General features: G+C 35.0%; 2 protein-coding genes across 3 annotated transcripts; one reads left to right on the forward strand and one right to left on the reverse strand.

Moving 5' to 3' along the window:
* Positions 1-1,528: 1,528 nt before the first annotated feature.
* Positions 1,529-8,949, forward strand: LOC133294667 (uncharacterized). Of its 2 annotated transcripts, none has more exons than XM_061493382.1 (5): positions 1,529-1,721; positions 4,354-5,689; positions 6,521-6,787; positions 8,266-8,421; positions 8,627-8,949. In XM_061493382.1, exons 2-5 carry the CDS (start codon positions 4,361-4,363, stop codon positions 8,744-8,746), a joined length of 1,872 nt encoding a protein of 623 aa, XP_061349366.1. In that variant the 5' UTR covers positions 1,529-1,721; positions 4,354-4,360; the 3' UTR covers positions 8,747-8,949. The 2 variants fall into 2 exon arrangements, with proteins under 2 accessions (XP_061349366.1, XP_061349367.1); XM_061493383.1 differs by lacking the exon at positions 1,529-1,721 and adding an exon at positions 3,507-3,514.
* Positions 8,950-11,482: 2,533 nt separating this feature from the next.
* On the reverse strand, positions 11,483-17,277 carry LOC133294668 (lysine-specific demethylase JMJ28-like). Its single transcript, XM_061493384.1, has 12 exons — positions 16,501-17,277; positions 16,258-16,400; positions 15,554-15,659; positions 15,331-15,463; positions 15,175-15,238; positions 14,364-15,090; positions 13,749-14,072; positions 12,537-13,097; positions 12,389-12,461; positions 12,220-12,305; positions 11,837-11,956; positions 11,483-11,734 (listed from the first exon to the last, which is right to left on the reverse strand). The coding sequence occupies exons 1-12, from the start codon at positions 17,179-17,181 to the stop codon at positions 11,663-11,665; spliced, it is 3,090 nt and encodes a 1,029-aa protein (XP_061349368.1). The 5' UTR covers positions 17,182-17,277; the 3' UTR covers positions 11,483-11,662.
* Between the last annotated feature and the right edge of the window lie 2,801 nt (positions 17,278-20,078).

Consider the following 20,078-nt stretch of genomic DNA (forward strand, 5'->3'; position numbering starts at 1 on the left):
CGGAATTTTACTGTCGAAAAAAAAACATTTTCTAGTAGTGTTTAGTCTGTTTAAAAAAAAATAAGACAACAAAAATTTATCTAAACAGAATATACAATCAACAAAACTAGTAATTCCATAAATATTCATAAATTCAATGTATATCAAAACAACATAATATAGAACAAAATCATTTAAAAAGTCTGTTTAACCAATAAAATGTGGTGAAATGGATTGAGGAGTAAGAGAGGGCTATTACAAGTAGAGCCGGCAAAACGGGCTCGGCTCGGCGGGCCAACCCGCCAAATAGGGCGGGGCGGGCCGAGACGGGTCAGTGTAAAATAGGCTCGGGCTGGCGGCCCAACCCGCCCAACCCGCCAAACGGGGCAGGGCAGGCTGAGTTTTTCAGCCCACTTTCAAAAGCGGGACAGAGCGGGCTGACTCATTTTTTGGCGGGTTAATGGAGGGGTAGGGCGGGGCAGGCCGCCCACTTTGCCACCTCTAATTACAAGTAGTATAAAAATATAAAATAAAAATAAAAATAATATACTAGACTAGCATGTGAGGCTCTAAAGCCGAACTTTTGAATTCGAGCATGAGACCTTTTTATTAAACGAGCTTTTATAAGAGTTCAAGCTTAGTGTCAACAACCAATTTTAGACATGTAAGCTCAAGCTTTCACGAGCCGAGTCAAATGCCCCTGGTTCGTTTAGCACCCCTAGACACAAGTCACTTTATTTAATCTTTACAGAAATAAATTTTTTTTATTCTCAATTTTTTTTAGAATAATAATACTCATAGTATAAATTTCTTCGCATATCTTAGCTTATATATAATGAATTAATTTAACTATTAACAAATTAAAATATCATTATTTAAAGGAAAATGTTATAGTTACTACCTTTTTTTCTTATTACTTGTTACTACCAAATTATAACCGTTAGATTGACGGAAATCAATGGTTAAAATTTGATAGTAACAAGTAGTAAGAAATAAAGGTAGTAAGTATAACCTCTCCCTTATTTAAATTACAATTTTTTGTTTAATTCATTTTAAACTCATTAATTATATTTTTAATTACATATATGTAATAAACAAACACCTATTTTGTAAGTGTGTATCAATAGTGTATTTGATTCACTGTTAGAAATTCCAGAGTGATTATTTAGATTAAAAAAAAAAAGGAAAAGTATGTATCATCTTAAAGAATGTAAAGTTATTGAATTGATCTCTTTGGGGTGTTGTTGTAAACCCCTTATAATACAAAAAAAAAAGTTGTGTCATTTTAAGTAAGAGAAAGAGACAGATAAGGGAGGAGAGAGAGAGTGGACAAAAAAATATAAACGTGTGAGTCTCACCTCTTTGTCAGAACGAAATGATATAAATTGTGTGATTTAAAACAAGAAATACTTTCTCGTAAAAAAAACATAATATACGATCTTTTACCTAAATTACAATTTGAAACTTTCCAAAGGAAAATAAAGCATCAAATTTTTTGGGCAGTCTTGAATTTTTGGGGTCATAATCTGTTATAGTCGTTTAGGGTTTGTGTCTGTTATGGTTGCCTCAGTCACAATCGCGCCAAGTCTTGAATGATCCTTCACATTCACAATTCACAATTCACAATTCACGTAGCTGAGACTCTGATCCTTCCAATTCTTGTCGTGCCTCGCATTGATTCTCGTCGCCACCGCCATTGCTGAGATCTTCACACTGAACTAGCATGTTCTCCTTCCTTTCAGGTTCTTCCTCTCTCTCTCTCTGATATTCAAAGTTTGATTGATTTTTGTGCTGCCCATTACGTATATTCCATAATTAGTAACGTGTCATGCATTTGTTTGATTAAAGAAGGAATTTTTACTGCATTTTTTGGGATGGAGACTTGGGACCTTCGATGGGCAAATGCATTTGGAGTTATTTTTTTGTCATTGTTAGAGTATGGATCATCAAATATTCAATGCTTATTTATTTTGATTTTGGGGTACACAGAAAAAAAGGAGTATGCAACGAGTAGGTGATTCAATTCCCAACTATGTAGGACGGATTTGGCCTTTGTTGCTTCCTTAGATTAATGAGATTTCCTCAATGACCTTTTCTCCTTGTTTGTTGCTATAATTGAGCATATTGGAGAGGTTGAGATCTTTTGCATCAATATATAGCAAGCCTCTCTTACCCTTCTCAACCTCAATTTTTCCATTTGGTAGCTTGAAGGATGCTATCCCTGGTGGTTTTTGTTCCCTCACTTGTTGTTGTCACCTGCTGCTGTTAATTCTTTGCAACCTCTTTATGTGTAACTACCAAAGGAAAGCTTAACTTCCTCTCCCTCAAGTTAAGGTGTGTCTCTTCTAGGTCAATAAACCATGGTCTTGCTTGTTTGGACTTGTGTGCGTGGCATTGATGGTGGTTCGACCGTGACTTGCTAGTTGTTTAAAAAAGGAAAGGTAATAGACATAGCAACTATTACCTTCTAACAGATTTATCTAACCAAAGTAAGTTCCCCATAAATCATTGTAGCCATGGTTGGACTATTTATTATTATTGTTTAAAGCATATTATTATATGAAAATCCTTCAAAGAAAAATTTATTGACATAAATAAGCATACACACTAGCTGTTCCAACAACCATTGATTTCTCATATGATTTGATAAAATTGTGTCTTTTTTACCCCAGCATTACTCTTGGTATTTCTATGTCTTCAAATTGCTTTAGATTTATTATTTATAATTTTTTTAAAAGGAAAATATCATAATTCTAAAATTTGACTGGTCCTCTTTAAGGAGACTAGTTTACCAGATTACTGATTTGATCAGGTAGATAATTGACCCAAAAAAGTTGATTAATTTTTCTCTCTCCAGTTTTTACTTGATTAAGCAGATATCATTGAAAAACAAATAGCATATTCAACCAAACCGATTAGGCACCTAGGCTACCAAATTTCCTTTCCGACTGGCCGAACTGGTTTGATTTTTATATGTATTGAAATCCTTTGCTTTCTCCATGTAAAGTATTTAGTGACAAGCTCATTTAAAAAAAAAATTTGACTAGTGATATTTTATCTTCATTTTAGGTAATTTTTTCGGATAATTTTGTGTTATAGATATAAAAATCGATCTTATTTCTTTACTTGATAACTTAGGCATTTAGGAGAGTTGGTGCTTAATATGGTATCAAATACTCTAGTCTATGACCAACTGATCAAGAGTTCAATACTTGCCGGCCTCATTCTTATAAATTAAAGTTGAATTTCAGCAAAAAGTAAATTTGGGCCTTGTGAATTATGCACACTTCAAGCCCAAAATGTGTCGTGGACAAGGGGCCATGTTAGGGATACAAAATGGATTTTGTGCCTTCTTTGTTACGGCCGCCTCACAATTGTGCTAGATCTTCAACGATCCCTTGCTTTCACATCCATACAGCATAGCTCGTTTGTCACATCTACGACCCTTCTTCACCCTCTCCCAAATCTTCTCTTGCCTCTCTCTTATTGCCGCGTCATCAACGACTTTCGTCCGCTTCGGCACACAAATGGACAAGTAATGCTTTAATTAATAGAATAGTTTTATCATATTTATAAAATCTTTATCAAATATTCTCTCGTTGCAAATTAAGATAATTGATAATTTTTGGTAGAGATGGAAATTATGAAATTCAGATGGCTTTTATTGGAAGCTAGGGAAAATAGTTAACTCATGAGAGATTTCACAATTTTTTTGGTTGACTTTGAGAATATAACAAATTTGATTTTGACTTGGTGATGAATTGTGGCTCTTCATTACAGAATGAGGATTCATTTAAAGTATTATATTTATCAAATATTCTCTCTGTTGCAAATTAAGATAATTGATAATTTTTGGTAGAGATGGAAATTATGAAATTCAGATGGCTTTTATTGGAAGCTAGGGATAATAGTTAACTCATGAGAGATTTCACAATTTTTTCGGTTGACTTTGAGGATATAATAAGTTTGATTTTGACTTGGTGATGAATTGTGGCTCTTCATTACAGAATGAGGGTTCATTTAAAGTATTGTATGCAGATATATGAATAACAGCCCCAGATCTTGAGTTTTCAATTTATTTTCTTTTGTTTTTCGAAGATGCCAAAATAGATAGTGATGTCCTTCTTGTTTTGTGGACAAATTTGAGACTGAAAATGAATAAACCACTCCATAACTGAGTTGGGGAGGGCATTTATTTAATGTATTAAGTAATTTTTAACCACTTGATGCCTTTCAAGGAATTGAGATTTGAATACTGACATAAAACTTAATGCTTGTCAACATGTATACCTTTTGTGGTTAGGAGAATTGAAAAGAAGCTGCTGTTGCTCGCTTGTCAACAGTGTTATAATAGACATGATTTTTGGTTTGCAGATTTTTCATGCTTGGAAATATAGGGAGAGTTGCCCAATCTATTCTTAGAATCCATAGAAGCAGGTATCTGGAAGTGAGTAGAAATGGGGCTGTTTTCTCAGTTGGACCGAGTATCAACCAATGCAGGATGTACATGCGATATAAGTTTCCTAGTGAAGGACGTACTTCATTCTTGTGGCAGGGGACAAGAGAAAACTTTCGCAAAGGCTTTTCTTTCAGAAACTTTTCCGTAATCTCAGCAAATAATACAGCAGCACATAATTCTCAAAGAGCTTGGAAATTGCTGTACAAAAAGTATTCTTCCAATGATTACAGTGGATTTACCTCCATAAATATGATTGCTCAAGCAGTGAGCTTGGCTTTGGTTCGTTCTTATTTTCTGGTTCCTAGTATTTTTGCATTTGGAAGGCTAGCACTGGCTCAGCGGAATCGGGCAGACGCAGAAGGTTACCTGTCACAGAATGCTTTGTATATGCATGCACAAGATGGGTACAATTACATGTTTGCGTTTGCATCGATTGTATTAGAAGGCCTTGTCTTGCTTGTGAGAGCCATCTATCTGGCAATATTGTTCTCTCCAAGCATACTGATGGCACCACTTGCAGATTATTTTGGACCGGAGTTCAGAAAAGTGTGGCTCCGGGTTGTTCATCGCACGCTGGAAAAAGCAGGTCCTGCATTCATAAAATGGGGTCAGTGGGCTGCTACACGGCCAGATCTGTTTCCTAGAGATCTATGTTCTAAGCTTGCAGAACTTCATACTAAAGCACCTGAGCATAGTTTTAGCTACACAAAGAAAACTATAGAAAGAGCCTTTGGTCGAAAAATTTCTGAAATTTTTGATAATTTTGAAGAATTGCCTGTTGCATCTGGAAGTATTGCCCAAGTGCATCGTGCTTCTTTAAAATATCCTTACCCAGGTCATGAAGCCAAGCCCCTGGTGGTTGCAGTGAAGGTTAGACATCCTGGTGTGGGAGAATCTATCAGAAGGGATTTTGCTATTATCAATATGGTGGCAAAATGTTCAAAATTCATCCGTGCACTTCGCTGGTTAAGGTTGGATGAAAGCGTTCGTCAGTTTGCTGTTTTCATGATGTCTCAAGTAGACCTTGCCAGGGAAGCTGCCCATTTGAGCCGCTTTATTTACAATTTCCGTCAATGGAGGGATGTATCTTTCCCTAAGCCTGTCTATCCACTTGTGCATCCTGCAGTTTTGGTCGAAACATATGAAAACGGAGAATGTGTCTCGCATTATGTTGATGAACTTCAAGGACATGAAGGGATTAAAAGTGCCCTTGCTCATATTGGGACTCATGCACTTTTGAAGATGCTTCTGGTAACATATCTTTCATTTACTTTTTTTTGTGCCGTTTACAGTCTTGTAGTTGGTGATAGAATGGCTTTTAAGGCTTATTTTGAGTATTCTTGGTTTGCTATGCGTCATCAAGTGTAAATCATGATAATTGATATGTCCTGAAATGAAGTAATTATGGAGTGTAGAGAGAGAGAGAGAGAGAGAGAGAGGAGTCAATAGTTCAATTCTTACCAATGATATTCTTCTAAATAAAAAGTTATATTACAGCATAAGGTGAGATGGGCTTGGGCAATGTCCATGTTTGAAGTCCCAAGGACCTTGCTTGAGGGGGTATGTTAGATATAAAAGCATTCATGAGTCTTCACCTAGTTATTTAAGTTTATGGGAGAGTTAGTTCTTGATAGTACTTATTTCTCCTTTATCTCTACTAAATTGAGAGAGAGAGAGAGAGAGAGAGAGAGAGAGAATGATGTCGAGAATTCAACCTTTATCAACCCTAATCTTCTCAATGAAAAGTTGAATTTCAGTTTAAGGTAAGATGAGCCTATACATTGTCCGTGTTTCAAGCCCAAATGGCTCTTGCACAAGGACGCATGTTAGATATAACCTTCAGCTAACAACTTAAGCTTTTGGGAGAGTTGGTTCTTGATAGAACCATTTCTCTTTTATCTCTAATAAATTTTCTTCTTATATCCATAAAGAGGTCTGCTTTTTGACTGCACTTGTTTGATCTACTATTAATTATTTTACATCTTTATTTTAGTATGAATAAGAAGCCCGGGCATTTTTGATAGTTTTAAACTTGAGCATCATAAAGTTTTAGCTTCCGTGACATTGGGATGTCTTCTTCAGGTGGACAACTTCATTCATGCGGACATGCATCCTGGAAATATCCTTGTTCGAGTGTCTCAGAGCAAGCCTCCCAAACGGCTCTTCAAATCAAAGCCTCATGTAATTTTCCTTGATGTGGGCATGACTGCTGAACTCTCTGGTAGTGATCGGGTAAATTTGTTGGAATTTTTCAAAGCTGTTGCCCGGCGAGATGGTCGGACTGCTGCAGAGTGCACGCTTAGGTTATCAAGGCAACAGAACTGCCCAAATCCTAAGGCTTTTGTTGAGGTACTTTGTTCAACGTGCAACTTTTTTGGTAGGAATAATTGCATTATTGACTTCTGTTTCTGTGGATGAGCATTGCATGGGGTTGGAAAATTAATTTGTCATCTAGAATTATACACACACAAGAGGGCGAGTCTAGAGCAGTGGTAAAGCTTTACCTTTGTGACTGAAAAGTCACAGGTTCGAATTTGGGAAACAATCCTTTGCAATTATGTAAGGGTAAAGCTGCATATAAGGATTGTCACCCCACCCTTGTTAGTTGGGGTTTAATGGGGAGTGACGGTAGAATTATACACACACACAAACAAGGTTATCAAATCTTATCGAATCTTAGAATTTAGAGACACAATGAAAAAATCCCTGAAATATATCATATCCTGATGTATAGTGCTCATGTAATAATTCTAAACTTGAATTGACAAAATAACTTAACCATAAGTGTCACATTAGTCATAACTGGGTCACATAAAGCGAGTAGATGAAACCTATGTTTTAGAAGAACAAAAACAAAGCAATGTGATATAGCCAAATAAATTGCACATAGAGAGAGTGAGTGATTATGTGAAGTATTTGTTTCATAAGAATAAAATAAAGCAATGGAATAGCCGAATACGATGCATAAAGTAAGCAAATGACTGTGTGAAGCCCCTATATTAGAAAAAAAGGTATATTTTTCTCATGTTACATGAGATAACATACCCCTCCTACTCATACATCAAAAATTGTGCTAGCATTTATTTATTATTTTACTTTTTTTTAAAAGAATGGGTCACACATGCTTTGTGTCTATAGCATAAGATAACAAGTCTCCTACAACATGAGACTTGTATTTCCCTTAGAAAAATGAAAACAGTGCAATGAAATAATCTAATAGGATGTATACAGTGGCGATCCTTTAGTTCCTTTTCATATTCAGAATTTGAACTTATTTGACTTTTCAATTTCTTTTATGAGAATTGATGCAAGAAAAGCAAAAAAGAAAAGAAAATTTAACGAATCATTGAATTGTTTGATTCATATGGGTAACACAGAATCACACTGGTTCATGCATGTTTTGCATGATGAAAAACCATCTTTGATTCATCCATGATATGAATCGTTGGCTTGCCAAATCATATTGAATTGTACAATTCTAACTCTCTCTATTTATATGTATATGTCTTTCAGTTCATATGTTTTGTTCAACTCAGAAAACTTTGTGGTTTGTTTTGTGGTCTCTATTGTCAAAGTTTATGTGCATATTAAGATATTTTATATATGTCAATGTGCAGACTTTCCTGTTTGATTGACACTGAATATGCAACAGCATATTTTATGATAATTTTTTCTGTTAGCCATTCACATTGGCTTTTTATAGACTGCTTGATTTGCTAAAGATATAGGTATTTTGTTATTCTTACGTAAGTTCATTCACTTTGGACTTCTTGGTTTTGATTCTGAGCTATTTTCCTACATGGGTTTTCCTATTTGTTTTCTAACAGGAAGTGGAAGGGGCATTTACCTTCTGGGGAACTTCAGAAGGTCAACTGATTCATCCTGCCGACTGCATTGAGCAATTACTTGAAAAAGTTAGGCGACATAGAGTTAATATTGATGGCAATGTTTGTACTGTCATGGTGACCACCTTGGTTCTTGAGGTAATTCTTTGTCTTCTCTTTACCAAGCTCACTAATAATATGTTATCTACCACTGTAGGACAGTTTATTTTGTGAGACTCATGCATGGACACTGGTGAAAGCATGAATAAGATTTACACATACACCAAACGGTCTACTCAACTGTCAACCTTGCTATGCACTTTACTATTTTTAATAGCTTATGTGACTTACCTAATATTTGCAGGGTTGGCAGCGCAAGCTTGATCCTTCGTACAATGTGATGCATACGCTGCAGACATTGCTCCTTAGAACTGATTGGGCAGAGACACTTTCTTACACAATTGACGGGCTCATGGCCCCTTGAGGAGGTTTCGTTGTTCGTTGATGTTCTGAAACAATTTTGACAAGAACCAGAAACATGATATGTTACTAAGGGGCGCTCTTATATTTGTCCTTTTTTTTGGTTCTGTCTCTTTTTGAGAAACTTATCCCCATTCCAGCAGTTTATATTGTGTGTCTATGCATCACAGTTTTTACAAGAAAAGGTTAATAAAACAGTCATTGTTTGCGCCCCTTATATTGTTGTGCACAAAGAAGCTTGATAATAATTTGTCTCGGCTTATGTTGGAACCTGTTTGATAATTGGGATCATACGATTAACTGATACATGTCAAGGTTAACCATAGCCAAAAATTTTATTTTCCCATATGATTAGTATTGCTGGTTGATGTAACCAAATTACTGGTTGTGATATCACAACTGAGTTACACAATCTATACACCATAACATCCAACCAAAAAAGAAAAAAAGGAAAAAGAATATCCATCAAATTTAGTGGTCTCTTATTTTCAAACTTTTTCCCTATTCTCTTATTTTCAGTCTATTATGAACAGGAAAAGGAAAAATTTGACGCAAAGAAGATTGTATAATTTGGTTGTTGCAAATTAAAAATGCGGGAATTATGATTTAGCCAATTATTTATGACCAGTTACCCTGTTCTGTCATTGTAGATATACTTATAATTTCCAAATGAATCAAACTAATATTCCCCTTTGAACCATGCAACATTCTCGAAGAGTTTCCTGGATTTTTTTTCTTAATAGTTGATGCCGTGGATGATCAGTAACCAGGTTGGTTAACGTTGAGATCCAGTATTCGGATCAATTTGATATTGAATCTCGTTGCACTTGTATCGTTCAAATTAGCATCCAATATATCATGTTAGTGTTACCGTGGATAACATTATCCATTCCTAAATAAATTTAGTAAATAAAATCAACAATTTTGAGTTTGGAGTCATTGTGAATGCAAAAAAACCTCTTTGAGAGAATTAGCTCTACCATAATGTAGATGTTTTTGACTCGAACAAGATTGTCTTCCATGAAAGATATCTATTATTTATCTAAAAATAATTCAGAGTTTCTACAATGAAAGATATGGATGTTTGTCAATCTGTAAAGGTCGGATAATTAGATTGATGATGATAGTTTGAAAATGTCAAACACTTTTAAGGGCATGCCTAAGCAAGGATTAATCTTACATCTATGTATCAAAATAAAAATAAAAAATTTTACATCTAAAGGGTGAAGATCTTGTTAGAATAAAAATAAGTTTTAAAATTTTAAGAGTTTGGTAATTAATCCCCAATTTCAAAAAATCTTATTTTTCTTTCATTTTATCTTAAATTTTTAAAAATACATTTTTTTTTTTGAACAATTTGCATTCCTTCTTTTGCGGTTCTTTATTTACAAAATGAGATACAAATGAGTTGAAAAATAGAGCTAAAGTTATCATTCTCTAGCGATATAACGATAAAAAAATTTCATAATTATTATGTTATTGAAAAATCATTTTCTCATGTTATTAGATATTGTTTTCTCATATTATGAGATATCAAAATCCGTGTTATTTTTTTTTAACAAGTGGTAAATCCCATCATTTTCTGTGCCTATGACATTGAGAGATACTACATCATGCGACATATGAAATGATAAGCCCTGTGATATGCGTTTGTTTCTACAGAGTATACGTAAATGAGAATGATCTTTTAACTTCTTACCAACATTTCATAAAAAGATAAAAAAAAGTCGTTCAATTTATTGTCCGAATCCACTCCGTATGAGTAAGATAAAATAATTTTCACAGTAGAATAAATTCTGGGGTTCATCAAATTGACAACTTCACAGAAGAAGAAAAATACTAAGAGATTATGTTCATGATTCAACTTCAATACAAAATTCAGTGTAAACAGTTGATAAAGACCACAAGTGCTTGACCGTTTAAAAACAACATGGGAAACCCCCTAAGGGTAGCTCAGTTGGCAACTGAGCTCCCAACGGTTTGCTTGAGTCAGGGTTCAAACCCTACCTCAAGCAAATTCTTAGAAAATCTTTGAGGGCCAAAGGATGTGTCTCTCTCCTCGAATGGGGGGATTAGTCTCATCCTTCCTCCTGTAACAAAGCTCAATGCACCCGCTGTTTCAATGAGGGGCTAGTCTACATGGCCGTACCCCGAGAACAAGGTGACTGGAGAAGGTTGAATGGGGATACCTCCAGATTATACCAAAAAAAAAAAAAAACAACATGGGATGGAAAATATGTTAAGACAAAGAAGGGATGTCCATGTCATGATTCATGCAAAGTAAGCCTACTTTGGCAAATTAGATTTGTAGATTCAGGTTCTGACATACAAGGTTGTGGAGTGTTTTAGTTTTATATCTAGTTGATGTCTTTCATTTCACCTGTAGCTTAAAGAGCTAAAAAATCCACCCGGGTAATGATCAAAATGTTAGTTTAAGCATTCTCAGACTTGTAATACACATCGATCTACGCGAACGATTATGAAGAATACCTACCACCTGGTCTATTACACTATTTTCATAAATAGCAATGTACTCCCTTGCATTTAAAACTACTGAAAAAATTCAAATTGAAAAAAAAAAAAACCGAGCAAGTGAATTTTAAAAGAAGGAAGTTGGTTGCTATTTATATGGTAATGGTGTTGACTGAATAATTTCTTCTCTCTCTCTTAATATTATCAAATTTTTCTTCTAGTAAACAACTGAAGAAATATATACAGACCATAAAATTTTATTTCAAATTCAGGTAAAGCATAAATGTCACAGCAGACAAAAATGGATACGGACTGAAATTAATCAATTTAATAAGTACCTTGCTAGATCTTGATGGGTTTGAGCATTAATCTATACAAAAATGAAAAAAAAATATGGTAGGGAGGTTGAGACATGAAGAGGCATTTAAGTATATTTTAGCTGGTGTAGTCATGTTTTGCATGTAAGCTCACGTATTTCTTTGATTGCTGTACTCATGCTATAAAGTGCCATTTTCTTCACCTGTTTTCATAAACACCAAAAAGAGAAAAGGCTTGTTAATTCTATGTAGACAACTAAAAGAAGAAAGCAGGAACTGGTAAATTATATTATTGCAAAATGTACCTCCAGCTTGTCTACTTTAGCTTTATGGTCTTCAGGCAATAGTCGAACCTCGTCAATCAACTGTATACACTCCTTAACATTTTCAGGTGATACGAATTCCAATGCCACATGAACACAACACTGCAGATCAAGAAACAAATATTTGTTGAGTATTCACACTCAATTTAGAGCATATCAAAGAGCTACATAATCCAATATTGGGGTAACGATGTCGATATCCTTCATCACCAATCATACGGAAATTAGCGCGATTAATATTAATATTGTGTAAAATATAGTCCAACAAGAATGGATATCAAGTTCAATAACAATATAAATTCAACAAGGTTTCTGTTTTTTAAACTAACTAGGAGAGAGAGAATATTTATACTAATGCACAAGACCTTAGGATTCCTTATTTGGTATGGACATCCAGCAGGAATGATGACAGCTTCTCCAACATGTTGCTGAAACGTCCATGGTTCAATCTCTGGTAACAGTGCTAGGTGTGTCAATTGAGCTATCTAGGATTGCAACAGATGATCAAACAAATAGAAGTATATATGTACTTACTAAACTCCTCCTTAAGTCTCATTTTGTGATTACTGTCAAGAAAAATGCTCTGATCTAGTATTGGATGAACCATCTGCAAACAAGAGAAAATCAATAATCAACAACTCAAACAAAATCCTTCAAGGGAATAGTCTAATTTTGAACTTACCTTCTTGTGATAGTTATGGCCATAAGAAAATTCATCATGATGTCTTTTAAGGTATTCTATGAGCTTTGGTACATCTTGTCTACGAAAGACGTCCCACTGGGCACCCGAACGCACAGTAAACTTATTTTTATCACTGTTTGAGCTTTCAGATGGATTTCTAGGATTATGGTTTGCAGGCAATTTAGTGGTTTGAACAGTACTATGGAGAAGTAAAGAGGGTTCAGAATCAGAATCAGAAAAGAAATCACATTCTCCATCCTGGGAAATATTGCTGTCTAAACTCTGACTAGCAGGTTTTTTTGCTTCAGTAGAGATGCAAGATGTTCTATTGACTCTCCTGAAAAAGTCCATTTCTTCTTTAACCATACTGTGTAAGCCTTTTTGTTCCATGTCTTCAGCAGGCAATAATGTTATTCCTTTTACTTTCTGTTCCTGCAGCTGCTCAGTAGCAATTGAAGACTCCATATGACACAGAGATTTGTGTTTTTTCAGTAATTTTCTTATTTTCGTAAGCTGTTCAGTAGAGAGGGGGACATCCGTGGTATGTCTCATAATATTAACCTGGAATTACAAATCAGACACAGAACATAGCATGGATTATCTACACAAAATTCACTTTACAAACTACAAAGTGCAACAGAGCACTGTTTTGAGAGATAGAAGAAATCAGTTGCAACTTTAATTTCTAGGTGTGAGCCACCAACATAGGCCAATTTTAAATGTTTATTATAAAGTTAGGCCAATTCCTAATGAATTGATTATTAGTTGGACTAAAGATTTGATTAAGTTTTTGTTCGAGTATCAACTTTCCAACTTGTTTGAGTAAAAATTGTAGGATTTGGACATCTGTAAGCACTAAGCACATAAGATGCAATATTACTATTATTGAGAAAATATTTAATTCCTAAACTCCCAGACCTGAAACGAGCATATAGACAAGGGAACAGGGTTTTTATTGCATATAATCTAAACCTTATAAGGTACAGACAGTCTTCATGACAAGCAATAATTCCACGAGGATGCTTATCACTTCAGAACATGAGATCCCCTCTAAGTTATCACGACAGGATAATGCACGAACACAGTTTTTTTCACCAGAGGAAATATCAAAAGAGGCTTAATCCATAACGTGCAGAAAATAAAATGACTTAAAGTGCAGGCCAGTATTACTCCAGATATATTTAAGAAGAAATCAAGTGCAACATAACATACCACATCATATGAGTCATAGGAGAGTTTTGTCACACAATCAGCTTCTTTGTCAGCACAGCCATATGAAATATAGACATATGGCCCAATGTCATGTTTTGCACTCCCTCGTGGCAAATTTGCAGCTAAATTCAGAAGACCATACATGGGATTCATGTATTCTTGAACTGGTAGAGCATCAATTACCTCAGCAAAATGAGCTGGAAATTGCTCTTTGAATATTTGGGAAGAAAGCCACCCCTTTAGTTTCAGCATCTCATGACAAATGTTTTTCTGAGGACGACATTTTAGAGACCCAGTAAAATACTGCCTAATGTTAATTTCCACCTGCCAATAATAATACCCTTTAAACAATGGCATTTTGGTTCAAAGGCAGCATCATCATTATTAAGAGCAAGGTTAACAGGTTTCAACATACAGTGGGAATATGTGTTTGCACATATTCTCATTATAACCAATAGCAATAACTATGTACACTAAATTTTAGTCTATAGTTAGAAAATACATTGAAATGAACAAATAGTACTGTCAAATAATTTTGAACTTTTTTGGCCAACTAACATTATCACTTTAAAAGTATCGTGACAAATACAATATACAATTGGTTGGTATACTGACCTCACACCATTCCAAACAAGATGCAAGTAAGTCCTTATTATTCTCATATCTTGTAATGCTCTGCTCAAGATATGTACAGAACATGATCAGGGGATCCCAACTGAGATTTGATGTACTTTGGAGCACATCTCGCACTACTATAGGATGACCTTTTCCCCAGTGTTTCTGAAAGTGCTCAAAGTTATCACCACTGATGTCCAAAACTGTGGGGCAAAACAAGCAATTATCTATTGAATCTTCTCTTTGAGCTGCTTCTTGCAACTGCTTATATCTGTTAGTACTCTGATCAGTGTCAAAACACAAAGAGCAGCTTGAACTTTTATCCGAGGTTTCAGGAAAATCATAACTGCAAATAATTTCTTCTGCCTTCACTTCCATCTCTTTTATCCAACTAGAGGGAAAAATACATCTCAAATCAAGGTAGCTATTACCACAACCACCAAGCTCTGTGGGAAGGCATGATACACTATCCATACCATTACCATTTGTCCACTCGGGCAATATTGAAGTATCAGTGAATTTGCCACTAGAAATGGCGTTCTCATCCAAAGTGTAGCTATCACTGGCAATGCAAGCTTTTATTTCATCAGGTAGCTTGAACATAGATGATTTAACTTCTCCAGAAGTTCTTTCTTGACTTAATTTCTGACAACAGCTTAAGCATAGGCTATATGAACAACTAGGGCAGCTTCTATGGAGATCCAAAACAGGTGTTTTGCAGTGATTACTGAGACAAGTGTTATATTAGTTAACAAGCAGCACTGGAAAATCATTTGAATTTTCTTAATAGCATTTGTAGAAGAGAGCTTACCAGTAATTTTTCTCATTGCAGCCAAATTCAACCTGCTTGATTTGAATTTCAGAAATATTTTTCCCTGTCACACACAAAGGCATCTAAGATAAATGTGTTATAATCAACAAAAGCTGCTTCAGAAAAAATCAATGATAGAAGAACAAAAATTAATACCTTTAATTTTTGCTTCTGTTTCTAGCTCAGTATCCTGATCTTTACTTATTTTCTTTAGTACTGGAAGGAGCATGCAGATCAAATAATGAAAATGCAATATTCTACATACTCTGCTTTTACCAGCAAAATATTCCTGAAACAATAGAGCATAAACTGAAGTGTCAGCATATGCTACTAATGAAAAACTATTCAAGCAGAACAGCATCCATGTTTGATATCAGACCTTACTTTCACTGTCTTTGGATTGACTTTCCAAGCAGTCCTTACAAGTGCAAGTTCCTCGACAAACTGGACATGCCTTCTTAACTTCATTTTGAGTGTCAAAATACCTAAAATTGTTTCAACAAATATTGGCAAGCGTCTCATTATGATTCTCAATTTAAAAGGAACAGACTACACAAATCATACAGGTAAATATCTTGGCACTAATCATTATTGAGCTATCTGGTATTGCTATTTCTATAAGTTGCCAAAAAAGATGATGAATCCATAGGCATGAAATCAATTTTTTTTCAGTTATTCTTATTAACTTCTGTTGACAATGATAATCATTCCACACATTTCTTTTGACTACATCAAACAGGGTATCCTTTCATCTCAGGAGGAGCTTTGGAATCACACATGAAGAGTCTCTAGCTAGGCGTTTAACTGATCAAATTATGGTTTCTAAATTCAAGCTTCTACATTGCCCCATAAAATCACATTACAAGAGTGGCCTTAAAGAATCAAAATCAACAAGTTTTCAAATGGGAATAAATAGCCCACAACGTAGATAAAGCACCTTATACATGAGGACAACAACAACGAAGCAAGAAATTCAACATGACAAGAAACTTCGAAACAAGTATTCACAGAAAAGGTAATGTAACACAGGCTCAGTCTCATGCTCAACATTCGGGGGATTAAATGAATTTAACAATAACAAACCGTTCTTTAATGCAATCCATGCAGAAAAACTCCTTAAGACAGCTCGAACACTTTATAAGATTCCAAGAATCACTTCTCTGGCACCAATGACACTTCTTCCTCTTAGTCTTACTTTTCTTCAAGTTTGGTTTATATGGTACAGCCTAAACAAGAAAAGGGATGAATAATTTAACACTCTCAAAATAAAATAATAAAAAAAATAAAAAATAGAACAATACAACTAATGTTCTGGTAAAAACCAACCTGCAACTTCCCAACAGGGACCCTCTCAACATTCTTGGACCTGAAGTAACGTGGCGTAACTGCTTTATGATCAACACCCACTTTCACATCACAATGTGAACCCACATTGTTGTAATCATGGGGTGTTGAAGCTGGAGAGATTGCCATTACACCATTGGGCAATTCTCTCCTCAACTCTCCTTCGCTATAATTCAATTCCTCTCCTTCTTCATCATCTTCCTCCTCCTCCTTCTTTTTCTTGTTGTTGTTGTTGTTGTTGTTGTTCTTCATCTTTTTCCTCTTCTCAACCTCTCTTTTGAGAACCATCTTTATTAACTCCAACTGCATATCACCTTGCTTCAAAGCCTTCTTCCTAGCAGGACCAACAACCAATGCCTCTGAACCCTCTGAAAGCTTCCTCTTTTTCTTCGCCATTTTGCACGCTTTCCGTGCCCTAATTTCCACATTGTTGAGAACATAAGGGTCATTCTTCTTGCTCTTTCTCTGAAGCTTCAGAGACTCTGGAACCTTCTCCTTGAATTGGCGATGGCGACCTTGCAGGTAGTGAATCTCACACAGCTTCAGCTTCTCCATCACTCTCCGCCGGCACCGCCATTGCCGCCCGTCCGTGCGCCCGCAGCGGAGATGGTCCGGCAGAGCCTCCTCCTCCTCCTCTTTCGCCGCCGCTGATTTTTTCCCCATAAAAATTCAATTTTTTTTTTCTGGGAGAATTGGGATTTTCTCGGGAAAATTTGCTAGGAAAAAAGTGAAACCTAAGCACCCCAAAAAACCCGTCTTTTCTGCAGAGAGCGCAGAGCAAGGGAAAGGGTTTTTCTGTTTTTCAGGCCCAAAAGAGTGTATTTATTGAGAAGTTAAAAAAAAAAAAACAGTGAGAATAAGCATGGCATATTCTCGTAATTATGAGCAAATGCATAGTCCTATTTGGTCTCGTAATCTTCAAGATTGGAACAAGTGGGATCATTGATTATATCAGGGAAGATCGGGACTATTCAAAATCTTGTGATCTTATCATCTGTGATAGAATGCAAAGTATTTCTGTCAAAAGCAGGCTATGGATTTTATTTATTTTCCTTCTTTTTTTCAGCTCTTTTTATTTTTTATGGACCAAGCTTTTGGTTCCAAATTATATAACAGAATCTTTGGGATAATTTGTTGTGTTAGTTTTTGGGCAGATTTGCACACTTTTTAGTTTCTTGGGCTGAAATCAATTGCATGTGTATTAATGATAGTGTCCTGATATGTAGCATTTAGCTTTTGATTAAGCAAGTTGGATATAAATTACATTATAAATTCTTCAATGGCCAATGCAGTGACCAATGTGGTTTGTTTTGGTTTGTAGCTGCCCTTGATGCATATATAGGAGTATAAGCTTTTGTTCTTTATGCTATCAAATCAGACACTGTTTTTTATATAAGCTAATTGTGTGCAATCTTTTCAGAGATACTGAGGTCTGACCATATTGGATCAATCTAGGAGTGTTCTTTATTGTTTTAGGTTCACTTGTATTATAATTTGAAGTTTTGAAAATTACTTCCTTGAAAGAGAGAAAGAAAAAAAATAAAATCAGAAGCAATTTTGCAATTCAACCTTTTCCTTTAATTTTGTTTTGTTTTGTTTTGAGTAGCAGGAATTTAGAAGTCATAAGTGCAATAAGCCTTTATATTTGATTCTTATGCTGGAGATTAGCTTTTTTGGGGGGTTTATTCGTGTAATTAGAGCACTAAAAGTGTAGTTATTTTTGGGCTGCAAAATCATTAACTGTTTCTTGATAAAGCCCGTATTTCTCGTGTCTATATTGTATTAAAGTATTGGGCTCGTAATTGAATGCAGAATCACTCTTGTCATCAACGAATATGGACACCTACCAATTTGAGTAGTTTTGCTGTCAATTGTTAAGCTCCATATGGAATATCTCAGATATAATTCTGCAATTGCCATTGCAATAAATTTAAAGAAGTGAACTTGAAAAAAAAAAAGGGCAGCTACCATACCAGAAAGCTCTCTCAAGCATCTGAATTCTTTTTCTTTTTCATTTTCATTTTCATTTTTTTCTCTGTAGTAAACCAAGTGGCTGAGTTCCTTAGACCTTTTTTTATTTTATTATTTTGGTTATAAGTGCAAGAACTATCCAAACCTTACACCTTAAGATCACATCAAATTTTAAATATTTAGGTCCTTGCCAATTGAAATATGAACTCGATGTTGACACTTCATTTGACTTTGATGTTGAGAGAACCTTTGGCTAATATTTATTGCTGTGTTTTGTTGTGATGTCAAAATGATTGTACGAATTGAATAATGGGAGAACTTTAAGTAATGTGTAAGAGTAGGAGAACCTCATTGACATTAGACATGCATGCGAAATTCAAAAGGGAAAATATAAGAAAGTTTCGAGAGAAAATAAGAAATTGGCGTCTACATTTCATGATCTTGCTCAATTGCAGTTTATAGAGAGAACTTTAGTGGCAACCAAGGACGGCCTAATGTTCATTCATTTTTTGTTGCACTACTATATGACATAATGTTATGTTAAATCAGTTTTGCCATCCACATTGGACTTCTCATTTATTGAGAGTTCATCCTGTATATTTTTTTTTTGAAACAAAGAGTTCATCCTGTATATGCTGCAACAGAAAAGAATTGAAATTCTAAAATCAAGTGCAGTGCTTGTAATCTGATAAAAAGAATTTCTAAAATCCAATATATTTAGTGATAGCGTCAAATAAATGTCATATTGAACCAAATGATGCTAGCTTAGTTGGCGTTAAGGAACTAAACAAGTGAGGGTAACTACATGTGTTCTATCCTTTCCAATATCATCTTTGGAAGAGGTTAAAGCCTTAATTTCAGGACCCGCCTCGAATCAGACTAATCGCGAAAGAATGAATTAATTGGAATATCTTCAAAAAAAAAAAATGTCTTGTTGACATGATGATCCATTCCAGAATTTCAGCAATTACAATAGTTGAAGCGTGTGGGATTCACCAAACTTATAAATTGACACCTCATGGGGCATTGTTTCCTGAAAATAAGAAGGAAAAAAAAAAAAAAAAAAGCTGCCAAATTTCATTAGCAAAAGGGTAGAATAAATAGAGAAACATAACCTGCATAATTATATGGATGCTTTCCACTTCGAATAATCCCATATTACCAAAAAAAACATGATTGAGTGCAGCATCGATGACAATAATACTAATACCATTAATTATACGCGTATGGCAGAGAGACATGAGCTAGTGAGGACTTCATCAATGCTGCACCCAATGATGTTTTTCTAATATGGGGCGTTTCCATAACTTCGGGAGATCCACATTTACGTTTTACAAATTTATGGTCATTGCATTTGCATCTGTTATATAAATATTAAATACAATGAATATTATTTGTGAAACTTACACAGAATGTACAATGTAGTACACCAACCATTCGTTCGTACTACCATTTCATTACTTGACTAGTAGTTAACCATTGCTCTTTTATATATCATTATCAACTATTGCCTATTCAGCATCATGGAATTATTTTAATGGTTAATTGTACCAGCATGAAATCTTGTACTACACATGGAAATGTATATC

Source organism: Gastrolobium bilobum, unplaced genomic scaffold (genome assembly GCF_033153095.1).
Source record: "Gastrolobium bilobum isolate Gb01-03AN ecotype WA unplaced genomic scaffold, APGP_CSIRO_Gbil_v1 utg3475, whole genome shotgun sequence".
Lineage (NCBI taxonomy): Eukaryota > Viridiplantae > Streptophyta > Magnoliopsida > Fabales > Fabaceae > Gastrolobium > Gastrolobium bilobum.